A 26887-nucleotide genomic window follows, 5' to 3' on the forward strand; every position below is an offset into this window, starting at 1 on the left:
GACCGCCAAACCCGGTAGGGGAGCAAGGGGGCTGGGCTCCCTCTCGGGCCCTGGCGAGGAAGGACCGGCCGCCGGGAAGGGCGGGCGGGCCGCAGGGCAGAGCGGACCCCCGGGGCGAGGCTGGGACTCCACACACCGCCACGCCATAGCCGATCCCAAATGGGAACTGACTGAGCCAGGGACTGGAGCCGGACAGTAGGGGGCTGAGGGGAAGGCGGGAAAGAGAAAGGGGAGGGGCTGAGCCGCGGTGGAGGAAGGCGTTGGGGGGCCCCCCCTCCTTTCCCTGCGGACGGCGCTGATTGGTCCTCCGCAATCCGGGCGCTGATTGGCCGCGTGGGCGAGGCGGAGGGGCCGTGCGCAACGGCGTGTGTGGGGCCGTGTGCAGACCCGCGTGTGGCGCAGGCTAGGACCCCGAAAATAAACAGCCGCTGCCGCCGCCGCCGTCCCTATACCCTCCTCGGGAGCTGAAGCGTCCGACCCCGCTACCGTCGCGGGCCCTGTTCGACGTCTTAGGTAACCGTCGTCTGTTTTCGGGGAGCGGGGCGGAGGTCGGGCAGGGCCGGGGCCGGGGCGGGCGGGCTGCCCGAGGCCAGCAGGGGAAGCGGCTGCGGCGGGTGGGGGGGGTGCGCTGAGGCGGCAGCGATGGCGGCCGAGCCTGGCCCGCCGCCGCCGCCGCCGCCGCCGCTGCTGCGTCAGGCGGGAAGCCGTGCAGCCGCCGCTGGCGCCCTCCCCGGCTCCGGCCCCGCGGCGGCGGCGGTGCAAGGGCGACCTTTCGCCCTTCGGGCGGTGGGGCCCGGGCTCAGGCCCCGAGTCTCCGGGCCGCCAGAGCGCGGGGTCGCCGACGACGAAAAGAGTCTCTCAGGCTCTCGGGGCGGCCGCGGCCGCGTCCCTGGGGGGAACAAGGGAGGCCCGGCCGCTGCGGTGGCGGGGAGCCTGCGGGAAGGGGGCCATGTGGCAGGGGAAAGTGTCCGGGTGCGGGAGGGGGGGAGGGGGAGGGGTGGAGGCTCTGCGCCAACCATGTGCTCGGGGCGGAGGGGCCCCCGGGCGGAGGGCCATGTGCCTCGATGGGTCTTGGGCGCCCAGTTGACTAGGCCTGTGCTTTTGGAAGTTTGGTCTCCAGGAGGCTTTCTGGTAACTTCATTAGGGCCCTAAGGTTATCAAAAGCAAATGATTTACTTGTTTTTATTGACATAAGGCGAGCGTTTTACAGCTGTCTTCTTTACAACGTAATCCAAGTTCTTTAAACAAGTAAGTTAACCAGAAAACCCCAAAGCCCACCGGTTTTTGCTAGACTAATTAGTCAATTCAAAGAATTTAAGCTTTTTAAAAAAAATTTTCGAAAATTTTAATGTAAATTGGTTTTTAAATGTTTGGATTTTGCAAGAATTTAAAAATGATTTAGTCAGTCTCCATATCCAGTCACAAATGATTTTGGAACTAGATGATCATCCAAATTGAAGTTTTTGAGATTATATTTTGTGTAAAACATAGCCATGTTTTCACATGCTAACCACATGGCCTGAGCTGGAAGGCACTTTTAAAGTAAAATAGCTACATCTGGTCCTGAGGGTCTTAAAAACCTATTTAAATAATTGTAACCTAAATCGGCCGTGACTAAGGCAGTTGGTAGGTAATACTCGATTTTTCCCACCAGGAGGACGATCAGAACAATATAGTATAGATAGTAAGGCAGCTGGAAAAGCTTATTAGGGCATGATTGTATACTTTCATTTACTAGTTTAATTAAAGTTAAACTAAAAGTCGCAGAGTATTAGTATTCTTATTTCTCTGGGTTCCCTAAAACCATATTCTCAATGTCTTTTCCCCCCTTCCCCACCCCCACATCACTGGCCTTTGGCCTATGTGATGTAATGGGGGAGGGGTAAGAGGCTGATATCTGCATCACTTCAAATAGTAATTTATGCTCTTATGAGGTCATCCTTTTTTATTTAAAGCAGGTTTAAAGCTGTTCAGTTTAGAATATATTCCATGAAAATACTGGGTACTAATATATATTCTTCCACACTGAGGGTAACTGTTTTGCAGTATTTTCCATTCATAATATTCTTTTGCATTTTGACAATTTGCAGTAATGAAATTTTCAGCAAGGTATGTAGACTGTGCTTATAAAAAGATTAAGTCAAATCTGTAAAAATATACTATCATGTATGATTATTGGGAAGAGGGGGAAAGATTTTTATTTCAGGTATGAAGTGTGTATGACTTTATTTAAAAATTAAGTGTCCTCTAAATGATATTTAGTGTTCTGCAAAGTACCATTGTCAGTCACATTTTTTACCAGTGGTAGTGGAATCACTGATTGTTGCAGATCTATTCTAAGGAGTTACATTGCATCCCAACTCATTATGCCTAACTATAGATTCACATTTTAACTCGATTCTTGCATGTATTTATTTGGTAAGAGGAGAAATTCATTGGGTTTCTCCCCCAAAAGTGGCTTACTTTTTTAAATCAAAGAGCATAATACTTGTACACTGAAAAAAAAACCATAAAGCCAAATAAAAAATTCCATTTCATCCAAAGTGTTAGTTACATAGTCTTGGAACAATTTTCAAAACTCAGTGTAGTTGACCACTTGTTTAATGTAACCAGTATGGGGTACAAGTAAATTCCATTTCAACAAGGTATGTGGATTTTACTGTATTTCATCTGTATCCTCATACTTTGAAGATTTTAAACCTATATATTTTAAAATTATTAAAGTTTCCTTTGGCTGTCAGGATAAACATTCTGATTTAGTCTACTTAAGTTTTTAAAACATCTTTGCTGTGGAATGGACTACTCATTTTATAGATGGAGAAACAAAGAATGCCCAGTATTTTGATGTAAATAGCTGTTAAAGCAATAAGAGCCCTATGTTATGAAAGCTATTTTTAAAAATAGAACCTTTAAAGCAATTTTAACATTAAATTCTCTTTTAGGACTGGTACCACTCCACATTTTAAAAAAATCTTTGTTAAATCTAATTTCATTTTCTTTATAAAATAAGAGGGTTGGACTAGGTTATTGCCAAAGTTATGTCTAACTCTTAATTGTGGAATTCCTTCATAGAAAACACTGATAAGTATATACTTTTAATAATCTGAACGTAACCTGGCCTGTCTTTTTTTCTCACTTAATGTTATTTCATAACATCATGTCATATTTTCATTTCTCCCTTTTGACAGTTGATATCACTAGGGCTTTAATATTCTGGTACCTCTTGTTTCCCATACCTCTCAAAGCTGTGGAACCTTGGGTAAGACATTTGAACTCTGGAGCCTGATTTCTTATCTCTAAAAATGGGGATGGTACCTTGCTCTACCTTAATCTAAGTCTGAATCCTTCCCTGGGTGCTCCCCCCCTCCATCTCTATTGTCATGTTAATGTGCAGCTGATTTATTTCTGTGGCCATTCTGTTGGACATTTGGGTTGTTGCCAATTTTTCTTTATTTCATGTGGTGTGACTAGAATCAAAGGTTCTACAAGCCCATATAGATTATCTGTAAGATTTTCTTTTAAATAGGGCCTCGCAGTGACTCATTCATTTTTTTTTTAATTATTCATCTCAGTTCTGGGCCAGCACTCATTTTGCAGATAAGGAGAGGCACCTCTTAACAGCACCACTGGCTGTTCATTTTGGGGAGGGTGTTAGGTCCTGGTCTTCTGATGAAGTCAGTTCTTCTTCAGTTACACTACTTCATTTGATCAACCTATCCTATATATAGCAAATTTTCATATTATAAAAGCTGCTTACGTAATTAGTTTATAACTTTATTTACATAAGATAAAGGTGGGGTACCAATTTTGGGGTATGAGCAAACTCTTTAAGTCTTGCTCAGTAGACAGTATCTTTGCTTGATAATTCAATGACCGATTACCTTGTCATTGGCTTTTTATTAGTTGCCTTTTGCCTAGGCTCCTTCATCAGAGGATGGACCAATGAAAAGAAACTTAAAAGACAATTTTGAAAATTTTCATCAAGTTTGGTAAGATTTGAAGGGGAGAAGATTGAAACTATTGGGTAAAATGAAATTTTATAATATTTGGCTTATATTTCTCTGTAATAATGGAACCCATAGGTATTTCTGGTAATTCAGAGTTGACCATAATATATTCTTAAGGATCTTTAAAAGGTAGAGTATGTAATAAATTTACTAATTTTTCCTCTTAAGATGAAAGTAATAAGTTTTTCAGCTGGGAAAGGAACTAATAAATTGAAGGTTAAGATAACCTAATTTGTTTTATACCATTCAAGGAAAATGGCCAGTACTCTAACTTGTAAAAATTGGAAGAGCTGTATATAAATTAAGTGCTTTGACTATACAGATTGAATGAAGCAGAATTTAAAATTATACTGAGACAGTTGGCTCCTAGATGAAAAAGGATACAAATAGTTTTCCTAATTGCCATTATTTATGTGAAAAATCTGGTAAAAAGAAAAGTCAAATTATTTGGGTTTTTTATTCATAAGGTAAGAACCTAATGCCTAGTACATACTCCATATTAAATATAACAGATTTATTTGAATTGCTATGATACTTAGAATATGTCAGAAGTGTTTTATAGTGACATGTGAAAGGCAAAATGTTATAATTTCTTTATAGTTGTGTACCTTCTGGAGTAGAGATAACACCAGGACACATAGTCTTTGTGCCCAACCCCAAGGATAATGTGCTGGCAGAGTAAACCCAAATGGCTTATTTTACTTGTTCAGCTGTGCCTGTTGTACAATTTCAAGAATCTTTGGGGGAAACTAAGATTTTTTTAAATTGCTTTTAAATGCTCAATGTGTAGTAATTATCCTAACAATACGAAAATGCCTCACTTCAAGAAAATGTGGCATAATCTTAAAGCAAAAAAAAAAATGTGCAGCTCTTCAAAGAGCTTCTCTAGAGCACCCCTTTGATCACTGGCCTAATCTAGCTGTGGACAACCTCACTTAGATACATGGAAAAGTAGTAGAGCCTAAGCAGAACTGCCTGTTCCTTTTTCTAAGTTTGTTCGTTGGCTGGATGCCATTGGAAATTATATGTATGTTGACCTATTTGGAGAGTAACAAACATGAAGTCTTTGAATGGTAGGTAAAGAATTCTGTAGGTGTTGGAAGAACTTGGGGCAAGCCTAACTTGCCAGTGTTTGAGGGAGTTTTGCCACAGTGACTTTATTTAATACTTAGCAAATAATGTAATGGCGTATATGCCTGTCATAAAAGGAACTTTTATGGATTTCTGGTTTTCCCTCAAACACTTAGGATTTGACATTCATAGTTAGATTTAGGTTGGATCAGGGCTACTCGACATGCTTGTTCTCCAATCCTGCTTGTTTACAATGCCTTCAGTCTTGTGAGATGCAAAAAAAAAATTTCAAGCACATTTATATATACAAAAAGGATAGTATATTAGACTAGGTGTGACTTAAAATGCAACTAGGATAGGGTATACATGCTATAGGTTAGGAATCAGTCGGTGGTTAGAACGTAGTATTTAAAAAAATAATTGCTGATTTGACAGTCAACAATAAATAACATTTTGTTATCTTTCTAAAATATGTTATTTAGGGGGCAGCTAGGTGGCGCAGTGCATAGAGCACTGGCCCTAAGGTCATGAGGACCTGAATTCTAATGCCGCCTCAGACCACATGCTTGACACTTACTAGCTGTATGACCCTGGGCAAGTCACTTAACCCCAATTACCTAAAAAAACCTTAAAAATAAAATGTTATTTAAAGGTGTCGCCTTTAGAAAGGGAAACTAGATCTGTATGTATCCTAGACAAACGATGTAGGTTTTGAGTATGTTCTTCGAAAGGTCACACGGGATAGATAATGTTTTTAAAAAGTAATATATCAAAAGAGGGGAATTAAGAATCTCCTTTTATCAGAAACTTGTTTTCTAAATTGACTATTGAAAAAGGTAATTTTGTAATTATAAATACAAACTTTCAGCTCTAATGATACATTGTGTATAGGACATTTGAATAGGAATTAAAAAATTTTAAATCTAAAGTCCTGAGTTGAATGGGGTTAATGCTAATCTGCATCAGGGACTTTGTTTTCCTTATTGACATATATGCAAAATTTATAATTTTCCAAATTGTCTTGAAAGAATCAACTGGGCTTCAGTAGTAGAAAGCAAGTAGCCTTGGAGGTCACTAAGAGCTGGGTTTTGAGTCTTGCCTGGCTGTCTTTCCAAAACCTCTCAGTGTGGGAGGTGGGGAGGGTTTCCCTACCCTGAAATCACAGATCAAAAAGTTTGACAAAATGTACTAGAAATTCTTTTTGAGAATTATTGGCATCTCTTGTTTTATCCTCATTTCTGCATATGCCTTTCTACCTTGCAAATTATCCCTTGTAATAATTTTTGAAAGAAAATTTAATTTAAAAATAGCAGTTCAGCAAAACCAGCCAACCCACCAAGTTTGACAGTGTTACTGGGAACTCTTACAAGTTGGTAGAGCGTTCCTACACAGAGAGCTCAGATTAAGTTTTGGCACACGTGCAAGTATTGGATATTGTAAACTGGGGACTAGAGCCACATACAAGAAAGAGCTCACTTGCTGTTCGCTTGCCCACCTTTGCACTTTGAGCAGTGTTGCATTTTATAGCCCCCCCTAGTGGAAAGCTCATAATGTAAAATCTTATTTCCAGCAGAGGAATATAAAACCGTACAAATCAGTGACCAACTTAAAAGTTAAATTCTAATCATATTTTGTGTAAGAGGAGCTCCACTCAGTAAACAGTATCTGAAAAATAGTCACTAAATAGCAGCTTTTTAAATTTTTTTTGGATGGTCATATAATTCCCTGTAGTAAGAGTCTATTATATGCGAATTTTAAATTTGCTTCCTTAACAGCACCATTTTTGTAAGTGCAAGTGTACTCTGGCTTTGTAGATATCCCTATCTCTACCTCATATATAATGGTTTGGTAGGGCTTCAAAGAAATTTTAAGATGAAAGTAGGCAGGCCCTTGTTCCATGAAGTAAAATGGACTTGAACTATTGGTTGTTGATGAGGAAATAAATTAGGTTTGCTGATTTTGATATACAAACATAGTATTTAGTATGCTTGAGGCTTCCTTGTATTAAGCTCCTTGTGCTTCTTGGCTTTGGTCTTGGCGTTTTTACTCAATACATTCTGTAACTGCTTCTTTTCAAAGGCTTTTCATTGTGGCTTGGCACCAAAGTTAAAAGTGTTAAAACTGTATGGGCTAAATGTATACTTGCAGAAACTGGCAGGTACAGAGGTTACTTTGTTTTTGTTTTAGCATGTCTACTTGTGGTTGGGGGAGGCACCCCACATTATAGGATAACACGTCCTGTCAGATTTGTTACTACAAGGAATCTTGAATGAATTGTATTTGTTTTGGTGAAAACATACTCTTATGAGATACATAAAATGCTATCTTTATTGAACATTATCTATTTGTAAGCTTGTTTTTGAAAAACCTAGGAGATACTTAATGCATGCTGTACGTTAGCATTGTTGGGTAAAAAACTTTAAAAACAATTCCTTTTTTTCTGAAAATGACTATTGGCAGAAAGTATGAAGTATGAATAATCAGTAACTGATTCTTCCATTAGAATGACTTAAGATAACTGGACCTTTCAGAATTCTTTCAGTGGTATCAATTCCCAATTAAATATCAATATTAGTACGTTGCGCTTGTGGTTTAATTATTATACTGGCAAATGACAGTAAGTTGTCTAAAATGAGGTTACCATGTTAACCTAAGAAAAATGTTTCAATTTGGAATACAATTAAAACAATTATAAATTTGGGGGGGTCTAATAAGACAATCTGATTTTAGGTACCTTTTGATTTCTAGTAGTGGGGGAGTAATAATTAAAGACTAAAGAAAAACTAAAAGCCCCAGGGCATGCTCCTTTCTGGTATGACTTGCTGTATTATCCTGAGTTTATCCTTGCTTTAATAACGTAATTATAGGCTGAGGAGATCTTGAGGTCATCTAGTACATCCCTGGGTCTCCAAGGAAAATCCTGTTCTAGGAATGAACTGGTTCAGACCCCTTTCACAAGCCACTACAGTGTCAGACCAGTTGGAAACCGAACCTTGCCAGATTTAAATATCTTGGCAAACTCTTGGTCTTGTGTGAGTGGTGCAAAGGTATTTCTATGATAGATTAGTCATAGCAGAGCTATGTGAATAACTTAATTTCAGAAGTAAGCTGTTGAGGTACAAACCATCCCTCTTAAGGCTTTTTATGGATGACTTAAAAAAACCCAAGGACCTATGCAGTCACAAAATTTTAGATCCTGAAGATCTAGTCCAATTCATTTTTCAGATGAGGAAGCGGTCCTGGAGGATGACTAAAAGTCAAATTCTGCTTGTGAATTATTACATTTATACATTTCTAGTAGTGAGCATACTGTTGTTAATTAAGGTCAGATGAAGGTGAACTTTATGGTAGTTAAGTACTTGCTCAGATTGTTACGGAACACCATTATTGCTATGAACCCTTTGCTAAGGGACAGTTCTTGGTTTAATTGTAGACATAAAAATTGATGTCAATACTATGTTAAGAGCGGTATTTAGTCAGTGCTGAAAAACCATCTGTCTCTTTTATAATTTAGAAAAGCATTTTCTTTAATGTATTATGTTCTTTTTCCTTTATTGGAGTGGATTTGTGTTGTTTTTCTAAAGTTTCTGACATGTAACTACAGCCCCAGAATCAGAGCAGCATATCTTATAACAATAACTTCAAGAAATATAAGTATTTTAGTGAATGCAATGATACATAAGGCCTTATACTTTGAAATTCTTCTTTACATCAAAAATGCTTCTATGCTCAGTACAAATGAAGACAGGTGGTCTTTCAAAATTTCCTAATTAGAGCTACGTTGTTTTGAATTTAAAATAATCTTTTAGTAGAAAAAGCATTGAGTTTAAGAACCAGAATTCTAGCCACTATCTGTAAGTCTTGGTAAGTCACTTAACCTCTGAAGCAGTTTGATCATCAGTAAAAGATAGAAAATACCCTCATTAAATAAGAAAATATATACACCAAAATATTTTTAAATATACAGTAATTATTTTATGAAGCCATGTAATCTTAAGAAAAGAACTTTTGTATAATCAGATTGAAAAGAATTATTGTAACAATTCTTTTACTAATAATTTATAAGCTAAGAGTGTTTAAGTTTCTGCATAGATTCCTAAATCACACGTCCACATACTCATACTTTGTGAGAAATTACTAATGTGAAGGGGTGTCGTTGTCCCATCCTTTCCCAGTCATTATCAGTTTTCAGTGGCATGTTTTTAGTCACTGAGAGTTATTTCTGATGTTCTGATGGTTGTATTCTTTAATGTTTAGAATATCTAAGTGCAGCGATGAGCAGCAACGAGTGTTTCAAATGTGGACGCTCTGGCCATTGGGCCCGAGAATGCCCTACTGGAGGAGGCCGTGGCCGAGGCATGCGGAGCCGTGGAAGAGGTGGTTTTACCTCAGCGAGAGGTATTTTTGTTGAAAAAAATTTTGAAATTTCAAAATATACAATTACCAAGGTTGGTCTAATCTCCCAACTCTTTGTTTCCCTTCTGTAATAGGTTTCCAGTTTGTTTCTTCATCTCTTCCAGACATCTGTTACCGTTGTGGTGAGTCTGGTCATCTTGCCAAGGATTGTGATCTTCAGGAGGATGGTAAGTATTTAACACTTCCTTTTTCTTCCTTCTCTGCAGAGTGGTAAGCATAAAAGGAAGCCGTCTTAAAACTTTTGTGTAGCACATTGTATAAAATTCACCTTCAGTTTATCAAGGTTTTATAGTCTTGGTCTGCTTCTTTTCCTTATTGTTGAAGCCTGCTATAACTGCGGTAGAGGTGGCCACATTGCCAAGGACTGCAAGGAACCGAAGCGGGAGAGAGAGCAGTGCTGCTACAACTGTGGCAAACCCGGCCACTTGGCTCGCGACTGTGACCACGCAGATGAGCAGAAGTGCTATTCGTGTGGAGAGTTTGGGCACATTCAGAAAGATTGCACCAAAGTGAAATGCTATAGGTAAGGATAGCTGTGTAATCTTAAATTAGAAAAATAAGGACAGCAGCAGTGTCGTGAAATTATGACTGAGATTCCTGTACCTCAAAGGACTTCACGCAGTGTGGTTTTGTTTGTGACCAGGTGAGATTCTGACTTTGTCCTAAGAGTCCTCTTGTGGCATGTGAGCTGGACTTTGGGGCACAACAAAATACTCTATAGCTACATACAGTTTTCTCATTTTACAAGTAGAAAGGTCATCTAAGATGACAAAAATATCTCTAACTGGACTTTTATTTTGATGGGTACTATTTGTTAAGCACTTGATAGATCTTACAGCTATTTTCCTTAAAATATGGGGCAAAAGATTTGCTAGCTTAAGATCATCAGCACCTTTTTCTTAGCATCTGCTTTTGACAATGAGGAGAAAGTAAAATGGAGTACTCGGTTAGTGAGGCACAGTGTAGTTGTGTGCAAACCCTTGTTCTTTAGTTCTTCCTTCTCTTCGTTTAGAAAGCTAATTCTGAGAGTCATTCTCATCCCTCTTTAGGAATTTCTATATAACCATATTTCTCTCTTAACCTAGTTCACAAAATCTCTGTCTCTGTCTTTCTCCCCCCCCCCCCAATAGATGTACGACTACATGCCACCTACCTAAACTCAGGCTTTAATACCTTACACTGTACTGAGACTTTTGGGACACCCTAAGTATGGGTGGAGGGGTGTAGAACACTTGATTTTAGATCTGGAAGGGACTTTAAAGGCCATCAAGTTCAACTCCCTTATTTTATAGATGACAAATTTGAGGTAAGAATGTTTATATAGTGCTTCATTATTTAAAGCAATTTACACGTATTATTTATTTATGTTATCTTCCAACTCTGGGCAGTAGATGGTGTTATTATCCCCGTTTGACAGATGAGGAAGCTGAGGCAGAAGTGAAGTGACTTGCCCTGGGTCACATAGTAAATGTCTGAGACGGGATTTGAACTTAGGTCTCATTGGCTCCCAGACCCATTGCTCTCTATTCACAGCACCACCAGAGAGATGTGAATTTTCTGGGGTCAGATAAACTAGGGTCTGAGGGTAGGATCTGAACATCTTAAATCTTCCTGACTTCAAATGTAGCAGTGCCCTGTCCACTAAAGTTAAAGTATACTTCCCTCAGGTGATAATTATTTCCCATTTTGCGATGAAGAAACTAGGATCTGAGTTTGGTATTTGTCCGGTTACACAACTGAGAGATAATGGAGTCCTGGTTCAAACCCTAGTCTTTGACTTGTAAATCTAGTGTTATTTTTGGTATGACTATGCCTCTACTGGATGTGAGGAAGGCTTTTTTATTGGTTGAATTTTAGAGATTTTTGTTCATTTGTGCATGTGGTCAATCTTATTTGTAATTAATGTAGAATTAACATCTTGAGTCCCTCTTTTATCTAGAACTAGAAATTTGACCTACCTTAAATCAAGGGGGAAAATTTGGCCAATTTAACCAGTTTAGTGTCTTATCATTATGTGGATATGTTCTTTGGTAAAGGTAAATTCTTTTCCTAATCGTTGTTAAGTGATATATTTTGTTATGAAAATACTTTTTAAAAAGTTGCTTTGCCTTGTAAAGTTGAGTTGATAAATAGGTGGAACTTGATTTCTTTTAATTGGAAGTTTCATGGTTTTTATAGGTTAATAAAATAATAGGAAATTCCAAGTTTTTGGTATTTAGGGAGAGACATCCCAGTAGTATGTTCTTAAATCATGTGGTGGTACTTTGATTTCAGTCTTAAGGCAAATATCTTGTGGCTTAGATTGGCTGGAATGTTAACATGCAGTTGAATTAGGTCAGGGATCATAGGGCTTTATACTGAAGCATTTTGTAAAACTTGGAGCATTGGTGTCCAGGTGTTCAAGAATCATTTTTATAGAGTCTGGTCTGGTTTAACAACTCTGGTAGAGAATAAACCTAGTGATGGTGATTAGATACTGATAGATTATACAAGAGGTGAGAAACTGTCCAGATAACAAGAACTTAGATTTATTAATAAACAGTAAAAATGAGGACAAACTGAGGTGTTTGGTGTGTTTTAGTTATGTTCACAGTCAGTTCTGGGTTTTAATTGCAGCATGTTTCTTGTAGGAAGAAGGGAGCTGCTTCTCCATTCCAGCTCTTAACATAGATAGGCAATTAAATCGACAGAAAGCCTGTTTATGCAGGATTTAGTGTAGATGAAAACTAATAAAATTTTAGGTTGTAGCAGTGTTGTTAGTCCTCATCTGACAAAGGGATTGTGCTGCTACACTGTTGGCTCTATGTTCTTAAATTTAGGTTTTTCTCAGTTCTGACTTGTTTCTTAAGTGAATGTATTGCGTGTGTTAGTTTTGCTAACTTAAAAATATCTTTACAAATGTTGCTGTGTCATTTTGTGTGACTGTATCAGAAGAGAAACTCCTTCCTCTACTTTGTCACAATATGTACCGTTAGAATTAAATATACACAGAAGTATGACAAAATTTGGACCAGTCGTGTGGAGTTGATTTTGGTTGCTGTCAGAGTGAACTTTGAATGAACTAGGTATCAAAGTTTGAATAGAATAATAGCGCAAAACATTCCCATCCTTATCATTAAGTTTCCTCCCCTTAGTTGCTTGATTAGTATGATCTTGTCTTGTCTCAAAGAACTAGTAGAGTTGTCTGGGGCACTAAACATCATAGCTTTAATTTTGTGCAATGGCTAATGATTAGGTAGACAATTTCACATTTTCTGAGCACCAATGTGAAAACTTTTTAATTTCTTTTTTTAGGTGTGGTGAAACTGGTCATGTAGCCATCAACTGCAGCAAGACAAGTGAAGTCAACTGTTATCGCTGTGGCGAGTCAGGGCATCTTGCACGGGAATGCACAATTGAGGCTACAGCTTAATTATTTTCCTTTGTCGCCCCTCCTTTTTCTGATTGATGGTTGTATTATTTTCTCTGAATCCTCTTCACTGGCCAAAGGTTGGCAGATAGAGGCTACTCCCAGGCCAGTGAGCTTTACTTGCCGTGTAAAAGGAGGAAAGGGGTGGAAAAATCGACTTTCTGCATTTAACTACAAAAAAATGTTTATGTTTAGTTTGGTAGAGGTGTTATGTATAATGCTTTGTTAAAGAACCCCCTTTCCGCGCCACTGGTGAATAGGGATTAACGAATGGGAAGAGTTGAGTCAGACTAGGAAACCCTTTCTGGGTTTCTTGATTGCGATCCCATGCAGGAGGTAAAACAGATTGTGGAAGTGTCTTTGAACTTCCATAAGTAACTTTAATTGTAGTATAATGATGGCCTTGGATTGTCTGACCTCAGTAGCTGTTAAATAACATCGAGTAACATCTGTATCAGGCCCTACATAGAGCATCTAGTCGAGTGGGAGTAAAAAGATGTATATGCCTGTTAATGGCCATGAGAGAGAGAGAAATCAGGATAAAAACCTAAACAGTAACAACTCCGTCGCAATGTGAATGCTGGAGATACAGATGGTGAAGGCAAGGTTTGGAATAAATTTTTCAAAAACTAAATCTAAAACCCAGAGTAAACATCAATGCTCAGAGCAAGCATAATTTGGAGCTATTCAGGAGTTGCAGAGAAATGCATTTTCACAGAAATCAAGATGTTATTTTTGTATACTATATCACTTAGACAACTGTTGAGTTTCATTTGCTGTAATCAGTTTTTAAAAGTCAGATGGTAAAAGCAACTGAAGTCCTAGAACATAGAAATGTAATTTTAAACTATCAATAAAGCTGGAGGAGGAAGGGGAGTTTGACTAAAGTTCCTTTTGTTTATTTCAAATTTTCATTAATGTACATAGTGCAAAATGCCATATTAAAGAGGGGACTGTGGAGGATTGAAAAGCTGACAGTTTGGACTTTTCTTTTTGTACTAACTCAATCATGTCTTCAGTGGTTAAAGTTAGCAATTAAAACATGGAAAGGCATGGGGTTAAGATTTGTCAGATTATTTTGCAAAAGAATAGAGAATGTTTAAAGCTTTGGTTTTTATCATCCATTTACATATTCATAATAGCAGTTTCTTAGGTTTTACAAATATTTCTTAGTGATCTCAACACAGTTGCTTCTATTTAGCCATATACATTCATTGGTCTTTATGTAGATCTGAAATACTGTACCTCCACAATATAAGAGCTGGAAAGAACCTTTAAAAAGTTTCCCTCAGTGATTTTCCCCAAGGTCAGCCCAGTGAGGGTAGGGGCAGAGCTGCAGTCAAGTCCAGGTCTCCTGGTACTGCCATGAACTCAACTATCATACTGCAGCTCCACTATGGATATAGTTAGAGGTTCATGCAAATGTTTAAATAAGTGCCTATTATAAACAAGGCACTGGGCTTAGCCTCTTGGATACAAAAATAAAAGGGAAAGCATTCCCTACCCCCAAGAAAGTTAATCTGCTTTTGCCTTCTGATTGGGGGTTTAAATATGCTCCCCCTATCAGTTATTCACTTCACGCAAATTTTGAAGGGTTGAGGTCTTGGTGCCTGCTTCATCTTAGGGGAGGGGGTCCATAGTAGTGTGGATATTCCAACTTTGTGTTGAGTTGAGAGTTTCAGAGACTATTAGGCCACCATGACTTGGCCAAAAGGAAAGGAAAACATGGTTATAAATACTACATTTCCCAGGGTGTTGAATGGATGCTAAAGTAATATTTAAATGAAAAGCAGTAATTATTTTAGTAAGAACTACTGCAGGTTAGTCAACTTAGGGGTATTAACACTAATGAAAAACAACAATGACAAATCTTTTACACTTGTAGGAAGCAATGTGAAAGTTTAGTGGACACCTCAAGACAGTTCTGCTATTTAGTAAATCAAAAAAAGATTATTTTTCCAATCTTATAGAATCACTGGATACTGCTTGCCAACAAAACACAAACACTATGTAAAATGCAAGGTGACAAAATTGTGGCCTACTTGGGCCAATGTTAACTTTTACTCTCGAAATATATTAGCCTAAGCCTTTTTCAGGATAAGCCTTAGTTGTTTTTTCAGTGTAAAACAGCTTGATGAATCAACTTTAGCCCAGCTTTGTGGCCGGTGAAGAGTCTTGAGGCTATGTTGCTTACATATAGGATAGAAAGGCATATATGCCAAGATTGGGAGCAGGAGGCTTTGTGAGCTGGACGTTGGGAAGGCAAAAGGGAATTTTGGTCTTAGAGCTGTTGCATTCACTCATCCATCTTTACATTGGTGGTGCCTGGGAACTTTGTGTATGGAGAACTTCACAAGAACCTGTTCTTACCAGAACACAAAGTGTTCCCTTCTATTCTACATTCCATTTTTGCTTTAAGTTTACCTTGCTTTCATGTAGCCTGAACACATTAAACATGGAAATGTTCCTTTTGGAAAGAATCTAATTGAGGGTGCTGATGCACTATTTGTGTACGGATTGGTGTGTGTGTGTAAACGCTTTCCTGTGAAACAGTATTAATATACTATGCCTGAGTAATTGGGTGTGTGAACATCAGTGTGGAATGATGCCATGGAACGGATGAAGGCACTGTCCAGCCTGTATAGGAACTACTGTTAGATCTAAAATTTTTGTTGATGTATGTATGAATGGTGTTTTATAAATGTGTGGTCTGTGTTGGGGAGAGTGACTTTTCCCTTTGGATCAGCAGGGTTATCTAACTGGAAATTGATTCCTCCCGCCAGAGGAGAGACATAAACACAAGAAAGCCAATACTTTACGTTTAACCTTTAAGACGTGTTCTAAGGAGTTTTCAGAAGCACTTTAGTGTACCTTTTTTGTCCTTCCTTAGCTTAATACAGTTATTAGGGGAACTATTAAATGCTGTTTTCTCTTCCCTCCTCTCTTCATGCCATTTATCTTTTCTTCTCTTTGTGGATTATTAAAAATAAAGTCAGACCTGAGTCAATGGGTTGTTTAGGGAACCAGAGCCAGGAGTATAAAATCCCAAATAACCAGTGTTTTCTATTACACTATTTTCTTCCTTGGCCTTTTTGATTGAATAATGTTTCTCTTCATATTAATGATTTTTAGTCATTCTTACTCTTAACACTACACTGTCATGTCATGGTAACGTTTATTTACTTGTTTAATTGGAGAGAAGTGATTACTCATTGTAGTGCCTGAAGAGAAACTTTGGATGACAGATATTCACAGCTAAGTCAAACTTCATTGAAGTGTAATCTTGTCACATCAATGCCTTAATGCAAGTGACCCACGTGTTCCTAGATGTCACTTTGCATGGGCTTGCTAGAAGTGTGGAGCACTGTTCTTCCACTAACTTAGCAAGTTTGTATTCTATTTTGAGGAAAGATTAAACCTTAAGTTGTACTTATTAAATAGTACTATTGAATAAAATTGTTGCTGAACATTACTGAAGAATTTGAGGGGAAAAGAGTTTAATAGAAACATTCGATGTAGTAAGTCATTTCCCTCGTTTGTATGCAGTTCTTGGGGGGAAAGCCAGTCTACTCTTGCCCAATATCATCAAGGAGGTGGAAGGAAGAAGTAGTTAGTAGTGTCTGTTAGTGGTTAGGGTAATTAGCTGACATCATGATGCAATTCTGTGTTTTCTGGCACTTAGGAATTATTTTCCTGGTAGTAGTAACTTGGCTTGTGTTGGGCCACCTATTGAAGTGGAGGCATGCACACAAGAGAAGTGCCTGGGGGTTAAAGATGCTGATTATCAAACAGTTGCTCTTTGAAGTTAAGGGGATCTGGAAAGGTCAACCTCTGACCATACTCTTTACCAATTGAGTATTACTTTCAACCCAGGTATGCCCAGCAAGGAAACTACCTTATGTTAACATTTTGCTATGAAGTGCCATTCATCTTCCATGATGCCAGCATTTTTTTCTTAAATAAAATTTTAATAATAAAATGACCTGTTAATTTAATCAGTCTGTGTATTCTTGTTTTGAGTTTTTTTTTTTAATTGAAAAGATTCCCCCTTTCTCTTCCTCTGTATTAGGTGGTAGGTCAAGAACTTCACTCCTGCCCCAAAGAATTAATGTGACCTTCAGCAACGAAAGGCTTCGGTGATGGAATTAACTTACTGACTGACGAATTGGTTACATCTAAGGCAAATAATGCACCAAGGACTCATGATAGGTTTGTGCTTTCAGGAATCCAACTCAGCATTAGAAAATGACCTGTTCTCTGGATCAGCAGAGTACTTCAATTTGACACCTTTCAAAGCATATCCACTTAAAGTTTTAAAAATATAGGGGTTTGGATCAGATAATTTTTTGGAAATGATACTTGGCTTGGGGGATCTCTGATTACAGGTGTGCTGGCAATTTTAATTAAAATACAAATATGTCATGAAAGGCATTAACGTTTTGAAACTTAATGGAGTGCCAGAATAGTTCATATTTATATCTCCCTCTTCTCCCTGTTTTGGGGAGAGGTATAGAATATATCTTCTTCTCTGGCTGCCTTTTCCTTTTGACTCCCCAGTTGCTTTGTAACTATTCCTTAAGCCATCTATTCCTACTCTTTACTGGCCTGGTTCTGTCTGGTAGAGTTCTCTGCTTAGCTGAGTATTTTGCAAATTTTTGCCCATCCCTGGCATTGCCTAGCCTACCCTAAGCAGTTTTTCACATTACTTGCAGAATGTGGCTACTCTGAACATTGTCATTCCACGATGAGACAAAAAAACTGATACACTTTGTTTTGAGAAAATTAAGTTATCCAAAGACTCTGAGAAGTCCCAAGACATGGTTAATGAGTTTTAAAGATGTGATGGTAAATATAAGGCAAATGTTAGCTTTCTAATTATAAAATGCTCCTGTGCTACGGATAGAAATAAAATTTAAACTTAGCATTGAGAATTTTTTCTTAACTCAGAATGCCCTGTGCGTATTAGGAGTATTCTGAGTTGCCCTTAAAAATAGACCAGAGCTGAAAGAAGTCAGTTAAGTTTCATATGAACATTTCCTATCCCAAGAAGATGTTTTAAAATGGGTGTTTTTGTTTTTTGGATCCATGTACATAGACATGATGAAAAATCCTGTTTATCTCAGGCTTGTGCTATATCCAAAGAAATGGCCCCTTAATAACTTTATTTAAAAATGTAACTGAAAAATGCAACACCCCTGTGACTATTTAGAAAATTACTTTAATTTTAAAATTATTCAAATGCTATAATGAGACTCATGTAAAAGCTTTGTGGTAACCGGGATTGAATAGGAACTTAATGGCACGTTAACGGTTGTATTTCTTTAATTGAAATTTGGCTACAGGGAAGATAAGAGTAAAAGGTTATGTCCACTTCTTAGTCTGGGTGGATTAGGCCATTCCTATTTTGTTGCTACAGGACGTTTCTTGGAAAGTTTTGTTGTAAGATCGTGGAACCAGTTCTATTGGCAGCAAATAGACATAACAGTATATCCTCAAAATAAAGCTAAAGTCATGGTCATCTGCTCTAGAGATGTAACTTCTAGGCCCTGAAAAAGATTTAGAAAACAATTTAAGATTTTGTAACAACATAAAGATACTAATATGCTCCAGTGCCTAAAGAGTGTAAACAAGCACGGACTACATTGATTATCCAGAGGACCTAAATAGAGATTCAGTGTGCATCAGTGCTTCGTTTGCTGTTGCCAACGTAAGATTAACATTTAGTTTTCCTTGCTATGGAAATTGGAAGATCCTTTTGAAAGGTACTTGCATGGCCCTGGAAGTTTTAGCTGATGCATTTCACTAAGTGGATGGCCTTTTTATGGAAACAGTGAAAATCACTCCATTGACTAAATAGTTTACTTCAAATTGCTTATTAAATATTTTTGATAGTATTTCTTCCACGAATTTTCAGAATTAAGGGCTGATTCAGTATTTCTTTGGTTCTGTTAGCCAAAACCAAAGTCAGTACCAGTGAATGCTCTTACATGTTCTTGTGCTATTCTGCTACACCTAACTCTGTAACAGCTTTCTGGGGAAGTCTGCAGAAAAGAGTTTTGGTGTAGACAGTTTTGTATTCTATACAGATAATGTGCTTTGTCCTGTTAATTCTCTCGAATAGAAACCAAAAGTTCTGTCCCTTCCTGCCCCAAATTAATCCATCCTAAAACTACTCCAATCCTATTATTTCTCTGATAGGGAAATAGTCCCAGAATGGTTAATTGATCTGTTTGTTTTAGGTCTTTGGGGTGTTAGAGCCCTGTGGACTAGAAAAGATTGGCATTCTGTCAGTTTTTTGCATTCTGTTCTTATATGGTATTTACAAATGAGAAGACTAGGTAATTAAGCCTGAAATTTGTTAAAACCTAGTAGGAAAGTTAATAGATTTTGAGAAAATTACTTTTACTTCAGTTCTATAAACAACAGGTGATAACCAAACATTTCCTTCAGTTGTGACCTGTTCGTTACAAAGGAATTTTAAAAAGAATTGTTACACATCTTGGACCATGGACTGTCTGGGACAAAGAGCTAACATTTATCTCATATAAGAACTTCACTCTTTATAGTCCATGTGTTGTGACTTTCGACCTGAAGGAGATAGTGCTGTAGAAATGAAGGTTTATGTGTTTGCAGGGCCCTATTTTCTTAAGTATGCCAAAAGTGTCAGTCAGTGTATGTTTTTGCTTTTTTTCCCCCCCAAACACATATAAATAACAACTAGGTATTAATTATTGGACATGGGTCCCCAAGGGAGACAATACTGGTATATTACATTAGATGGGAGTGAGTTAGCCTCAATATTTAGCAACTTAACTGACATACATTACAAATAAATTTTTTGGTTAGAAAAGTTTCCCAATCAAAAGGACTCTTCCCCCCTCCAAAAAAAAAAAAAGTGAACCTCCATGATGATACTTTTAGTAGTATCCATTGGTTGAGAAAATACTTCTGACACTACAGTGCCTCAGTGGAACTATAATATCTTTGATTGGGGTGTGCAATCTATTGATGCTTTCTCATCCTGTGCACCATTAGTCCATGCCTTCCTTTCAGTCCTCCGCAGGAGGTCCACCATGTTCTGGAGACTAAATTTAGACAGATGGGTCTCATTGCTACATGGCTGTTGATTGCTGTTATGACTGACTCGTCCCTTTTCTGGTCATACATCTCTTGATGCTTGGTTTGTGTGTATGGTGTGTCCTTGGTCACATTACGCAGCCTGTTCAGGAAAGGCCACCAAGCGTTTCTCTAGTGCCCTTTGGGTGACCAGTAATTGATTCCTCAGGGATTGTGGTATTCCATTATTTACATGCAATAGCATCACCAGAAGAAAGAACATTCGTGTTTGTTTGTTTTGCTTTTTAAGGGAGATTTTGTATAAAGGAGATAAGGTTGTGAAAGTACTGTCCATTTTCCAAAAGGCAAACAAGTGCCTTCTTTGTTCTTTTCAGTTCTGAGCCCAGCTCATTGTCCATCTGTAGTTCTATCAATGGAGCAGCTGTGTGGGTTATCCATCTGACTGCATGTCATAGATGGAATATGTCATCTACGTGGTTTGTCCTGTATGGATAGTTAGGCCAAATGTGAGGGTGATTCTACATCTCATTTAACAAAGTGCAAATGTTATCTCTCTGCAGATAGGATGCATCCTTGGTGAGGGATTGGCAGGCTTGGTGAATATACATTTTTCGGTTTTATGCCTGACTTGTTGATAAGTTACTTCTGGCAAGGAATCTTGTATGGTCTTACCACATACACGCAGGGCACGTAGGTAGAGGTTATAAGATGGCTGTTCTACCAAATAAAATGCCACCTCAGTGAATTGTATGACTGAAGATGTTGTCTCTGCTAGAGCATGACTTAATGAAAGCCTGCCTGTTGTGATGGTCTCATCAAGAGTGATGTGTGCATGTATTATCTCAAAAGATTTGGAGAGACAAGAAAGACCTACAGATTGGTTATTGACATTTTCACAATCTCTTTTTAGTCGTCATCCATGTTTGTTGTTTATTTTTTTGATTAATCATTCAGTGTTTTTCCCTCCTTGAGTTGTCTTGAATGTCAGTATCCTTGTACCCTGATCATTGTACAAGTTGCCTTTAGCACAGATGTCGTCTGTGTATATTGGCTTTTGTTAGGTTATTTTTATATCTATCAACCTTCCAAATGTCATTCCTTAACTGTTGATGGAACTGTCTGGCTTAAGTGGTTCTCACCAGACTTTCTTTAAACCAGTTTTTCACTATTGCCTCTCATTGGTGTCTGTGGTGATACTCTTCATCATCCTCCAGCACAAGATTTTATGGATGGGTTTGTACTTATAAACTGGCTTGGCCCTTGGCTGCCATATTTCATTTGGCAAAGAGGGTCAAGTATTTGCTGGCTGAGGCAGTTTTAAGCTCAGCAACTTTTTAAGTTGCTTATTCCACTTCTATAGAAGATGGTGCTGGTCTGTGTTGACATATATTCCCTTATTTACCCCTTTTCCAGCATCAATAGATTATTTAAGTAGATTGGATTAGAGTTTTTTTATTTGTATAAGTATTTTCTCATTTTTTTTATTTGCTGCCTTTTGATAATTTTTGACAGTCTTTCCTATGCTCACTTTTGCATTGAAATCAAATAGCTATACATTTGTTTAATTTGGAGTGTCTTAAATTCATATAATTTCCTACCATATCCTTTTAAACTAATGTTGTATAAGTTGCTTTTTCCTTGTTCATCATGAGCTTTATACAGTGAGATGACCAAGTAATCCCAGTAAACTGTTTCTTGTTTTCAGATGAATTATGAAACTATCTCTGCAAGTTTTTTTTTAATCTTATAGTTTTAGTTCCTAGTTTTATTTATAGCAAGACTTGCAATATTGATGTGATTTTTTTCATTTTTTCCACATGACATGCTGATTAGGTAATTGGACCAGTGTACTATTTTTACGAATATCAGCAGTTAAATTGATGTCTGTAGATGGTCTTTGTGATTCCTAACACTCTTTGTTCCTTTTCCCACCACTCTGTTAATGCCACTGAAGGAGCAAAGAAGGGCTGAAGCATTGAGGGTCTCTTTGTATTTTTACATGGTGGAACCTACTAGAGCTCACTTGCCACTGCCTTTGAGAACTGTGTTTGCCTTAGGCTGTTGTGAAGCATCATAGTAGGACATTAGTGGGAAAATACATGATCGTTAAAGGTTTCTATGAATCCAATAACACTTTCAGAATTAATTTGCATTTTATTAATCGACAATAACATCTGTAAGTTTGATAAATAATTAGTAACTGATTGTAAAAGATCCGTATGTTCATTATACAGAAGATGTGTTTGCTGCTTATACTGGTCACCCACATATTTTATTGGAAATAAAGATGAAAGTGACAATGATTGGTGTCTCGTGGATTCTCAAACCCCTTTCAACAAACAGTCCCACTGGACTCCAAGGATCCCAGGCACAGAAACGAGAAAAAGTTTTTGGAGTGACCAATGAAAAATGTTACTTGCCAAACAAAATTGGAACTTTAAAACATCTCAGAATCTGAATGAGACCATAAGAGAACACTTTAGGATTTGCATAGAGTACTGCTAATTAAGAACAGCTTGTAGAAGGAAATACATTTAGTTTGTGAAAATGCAAAACCCCCCAAAATGATTCACTAAAACCCACCTAATACTTTTTTTCTCCCATCTAATACTTTGACCCAATTAACCCCTCTGTCATCTTCATTTTTACCACTTTGCATAGTTCTTTCTCTCACTACTTTCAAACTCTCTTGGGCCTTTCCAGTCATTATACATAAGGACTAGCTTCACCTTTAATCCCCACTAGCTATGGCCATATCCTCAGCTAAACTTGAAAAAGTCATCTGTTTGGTGCTTCCACTTAACTACTGTCTTTTCTAAACTCTGCAATTATGCTTCAGATCTCATCACAATGAAAACAAATCTGTCAAAGGGCAGTGATACTTTAGTTCCAAAATCCAGTGGCCTTTTTCACTTCTCATCCTTGAGCTTTGTGCAGCATTTGACACTGTTGACGACCTCCTGAATATTCTCCCTCTGAGATTTCATCTCACTATTCTCTTTTGGTTCTAGCTGAATGGGTCTCCTTTACTATATCATTTTCATCCGTATCATGTCCCCCAACTCTGAGGATTCCTCAGAGCTCTGGTCTGGACCCTTTTTAATGATCTCTAGCTTAATATGGGCTGAGTTATCTTCATACAGATAACTTATGTATTCAACCATAGTCTCAATTCTAGTTCCGTGTCACTAACTGCCTCATGGGACATTTTAAATGCAGTGTGTCCAGAGCAACTTATCCATTCTCCAAAAATTTTCCCATCATTAAGTGACCTTTAGTTGTTTAGGTTCATAACTCTGAACCTTCAGTTTTTCACTGTATCCAGTGAGTTGTCAAATCTTTACTTTTGTCTCCACGGTCTCTCCGTTATAATATCCCCTTGTTTCTGTTTGTATATCCTAAACCAGGCCCCTGGACTGCTGTAGCTTGCCAGTCCAAAAGGCTGCTAAAATGATTTTCTTCATGTCCAAATCTCATCCATGTCACTACCATCCTCACCCCCTTATTCAATAAACTCCAGTGCCTGTGTTTTAGATACAGGATCAAATCCTTAAATCCTCTGGTAGTTAAAACCACCACCTGGCTCCTCTCAGACATCATTTGCCTTCATACATTATGGTGCTGAACCAGACAGTCATTGCCCATCTTGGTGCTTGTCCCAATGTCTGGAACACTCGAATTCACCCCCACTTCTTAGAATGTCTGGTTTCCTTCAAAAAGCTCAACTCAAACATGACCTTTTTAAATTTACTTTTAGTTTTCAACATTCACTTGTAAGATTTGAGTTCCAAAATTTCCCCCCTCTCCAAGACAACATGCAGTCTGATAAATGTTAATAACAGATGTACAATCATTGAACGTGTTTCCACATTAGTCGTGTTGCGGAAGAAAAATCAGAACAAAAGATGGAAACTGAATGCTTCAATTTTCTATCAGACTCTCGTTCTTTCTCTGGATGTGGATGGCATTTTTTATCACAAATCTTCTGGAATTGTCTTAGATCATTATTATATTGCTGAGAAGAGCCAAGTCTGTCACAGTTGGTCATTGCACAATGTGGCTGTTACTGTGTACAGTGTCCTAGTTCTGCTCACTTCACTGAGCATCAGTTCATATAAGTCTTTCCAGGTTTTTCTTTTTTTCTTTTATTAATTTATTTTGATTTATCAGTAACCACTTCCATATTCTTTTGAGTTGAAAATTTTTCTCCCCCTTCCCTCCCCCTCCCCAAGACGGTGCACAATCTGATTTACATTTACATTCCTATTAAACGTATTTTCACATTAGTGAAGATGTAAGTAAAAATTAAAACCAATAGGAGGAACCATCAGAAAGACGAAACGAAACAGAAGAGAAAAAAATTAGCAATTCAACTTTCCTAGTTCTTTCTTTGGATGTGGGTAGCATTTTCTATCACGAGGCCTCTGGAGATGTCTTAGATCCTTGTAATGCTGTGAAGGGTTCAGTTTAACAATATTAGTCATCGCATAACGTGGCTGTTATTGTGTACAAAGTTCTCTTGGTTCTGCTCGCTTCACTCAGCATCAGACCATATAAGTCTTTCCAGGTTTTTCTGAAGTCAACCTGTTCATCATTTCTTACAGCACAATAGTATTCCATTATGTTCATATACCACAACTTGCTCAGCCATTCCCCAGTTGATGGGCATCCTCTCAATTTCCAATTCTTTGCCACCACAAAAAGAGCTGCTATGAATATTTTTGTACATGTGGGTCCTTTTCCCTTTTTTTTATGGTCTCTTTGGGATACAGACCTAGTAGTGGGATTGCTGAATCAAAGGGTATGCACCGTTATAGCCCTTTGGGCATAGTTCAAAATTGCTCTCCAGAATAGTTGGATCAGTTCACAACTCCACCAACAATGCATTAGTGTTCCAATTTTCTCAAACACTACAGGACGCCTTTTCCCATTTCCCCTGCTACTTGTGCTTTTTCCACCTAAAGTTACTTTATTTAGTACATGCTTATTTGCATACATGTTGACTCCCCCACTGAAATGCAAGCTCCTTAAGGGAAGGGACCTTTTAAATTTGTATCTTCAAGGTATAGCAGCATATTTGGCCATTCAAGTAATCCCTTTCTTAAGAACAGGGTGTATTTCAATGAAATTCTTTTTTTTTTTTTTTTGGCAGGGGGAAGGAGGTGGGTGGTGGAAATGTCATTGCCAGATAAATTATTAAGTCCACTCCAGAATGTTAACTAAAAAAACCTTTAAAACTAACTAAAATAACTTTATATGCAGGCAGGAAAACATATTTGACGGTTGGGGTGGAGGGAGTGCGCATGGTGCTTGGTAGAAGGCTGCGCCTACTTTGAAAACCTGTACAAATGCAGAAGTCCTAGAAGAAACTGATACTGCGTGAGGAAAACTGGACATGTGCTTCCCTGTACCCTGAAACATGGGAGTAAGAGGCTAAGAAAGACTAATAAACACTAAGCTCCAGTTATTTATACTGCTTTAGGCAGGGGAGGCGTGCAAAGATGAATTAAAACATATTTGCCCGTGTCATCGACAAGCTTATGTGTCCTGTGGAAATGAGAGGTACAAGATTAAGGGACAAAAGTGTGTACAAGGGCCCCTAAGTGGCGTAGTGGATAGAGCCCCCGCCTTGGAGTCAAGAGGCCCTGAGCTCAAATGCGGCCTCAGTCACATAACACTAGCTGTGTGACCCTGGGCAAGTCACTTAACCCTCATTGCTCAACCCCCCCCAAAATAATGTGTAGAAAAGGTACAAAGTTCTAGTATTCAAAGCTCCTTGTTCCTGCATTTCAACAAATCAATAGATTTGGATCCTGTGTGGATTTAGGGCTGGAAGGAACCTCAAAGTTCATCTAGTACAACAACTTATTTTACAGGTGATACATCCCCATTGGCTCTGCGACTTGCCCCCAAATCACACCAGGTAGTAGATGGAAAAAATTGGAGTTGGAGCACATTGACTCTAAAACCACTGTTCTTTGTGTTTAGCTTCAGAGCTTTTCTTTAAAAAAGGAATCTTAAAATACCATCTACAAGATCATTTAGTCTTTTTGCAAGATCTCAGATAGCCAGCTAGATTCCCCTTGATGATGCCCAAAGATAACCTCTGCCTTTCAACCTGTTGCATCTGGGCCAGCTCTAAATTATTAGGAAGATTTCCTTTTGAGCCATAATTTGTTTCTGTGTAAATCAAGACTAGTGTGATCTTGGGCCTTCCAGCAAATATCTTCCCCACCTCAATTTAATGGAGCAAAGCTTTTCATAAACAAATGAGATAAAAGGGTCTAAAATAGAATTGTGGTTCACTTAGCACTTTTACATGAAAGTGTATCAGTCAAAAAGAAGTACACGTGACAAGTTCATTTCTTATTTAGTTAGAGGATACAGTGGTCTGAAGAAGAGGAAGGAGCCCCCTTTGAAAGAGGAGAAGGTTGTGAGAAAAGGGAGCCTAAAATTTTGTCCATATTCACAGCCTTCCCATTTAACATCAATTGTGGGAAGACGTTAGAAGCTGTGCCTGTTTGTCATGAGAGGCTGTACTAGTACACAGCCTAGCAGGTCATAGCAGTTTAGTGTTAGCATTGTAACACTTCCATGATTTATGGGCATTCATTTTTCTGTTTGTTCTCAAGACCAGTTTCTTATAAAGCAGCAAATTATCGCCATAATTAATATTTGACCATAAAAGCAGAACTTTAGGGGCAGCTAGGTGGCGAAGTGGATAGAACACTGGGCCTGGAAGCAGGAAGACCTGAGCTTAAATCAGACTAACTGTGTGACCCTGGTTAAGTTAACTATGTTTGCCTCAGTTTCCTCATCTGGAAAATGAGTTGGAGAGGGAAATGGCAAATTCCTCGAGTGGCTTTGCCAAGAAAACCCCAAATGGGGTTACAACTGAACAAATAGA

The 26887-nt window shown here is 38.4% G+C and overlaps 1 protein-coding gene across 5 annotated transcripts; it reads left to right on the top strand.

The window, feature by feature from the left end:
* The first annotated feature begins 336 nt into the window (after positions 1–336).
* On the top strand, positions 337–22283 carry CNBP (CCHC-type zinc finger nucleic acid binding protein). 5 transcript variants are annotated; one of them, XM_078152243.1, is made up of 6 exons: positions 337–513; positions 3904–3989; positions 9336–9476; positions 9569–9659; positions 9814–10017; positions 12789–22283. In XM_078152243.1, the coding sequence occupies exons 3-6, from the start codon at positions 9353–9355 to the stop codon at positions 12904–12906; spliced, it is 537 nt and encodes a 178-aa protein (XP_078008369.1). In that variant the 5' UTR covers positions 337–513; positions 3904–3989; positions 9336–9352; the 3' UTR covers positions 12907–22283. The 5 variants fall into 5 exon arrangements, with proteins under 5 accessions (XP_078008369.1, XP_078008368.1, XP_078008370.1 ...); XM_078152242.1 differs by lacking the exon at positions 3904–3989 and having other exon boundaries at positions 340–513; XM_078152244.1 differs by lacking the exon at positions 3904–3989 and having other exon boundaries at positions 341–513; positions 9336–9455.
* Positions 22284–26887: the final 4604 nt, after the last annotated feature.

Source organism: Phascolarctos cinereus, unplaced genomic scaffold (assembly GCF_003287225.1).
Source record: "Phascolarctos cinereus isolate Bilbo 61053 unplaced genomic scaffold, phaCin_HiC Scaffold_4;HRSCAF=312, whole genome shotgun sequence".
NCBI classification, from domain to species: Eukaryota; Metazoa; Chordata; class Mammalia; order Diprotodontia; family Phascolarctidae; genus Phascolarctos; species Phascolarctos cinereus.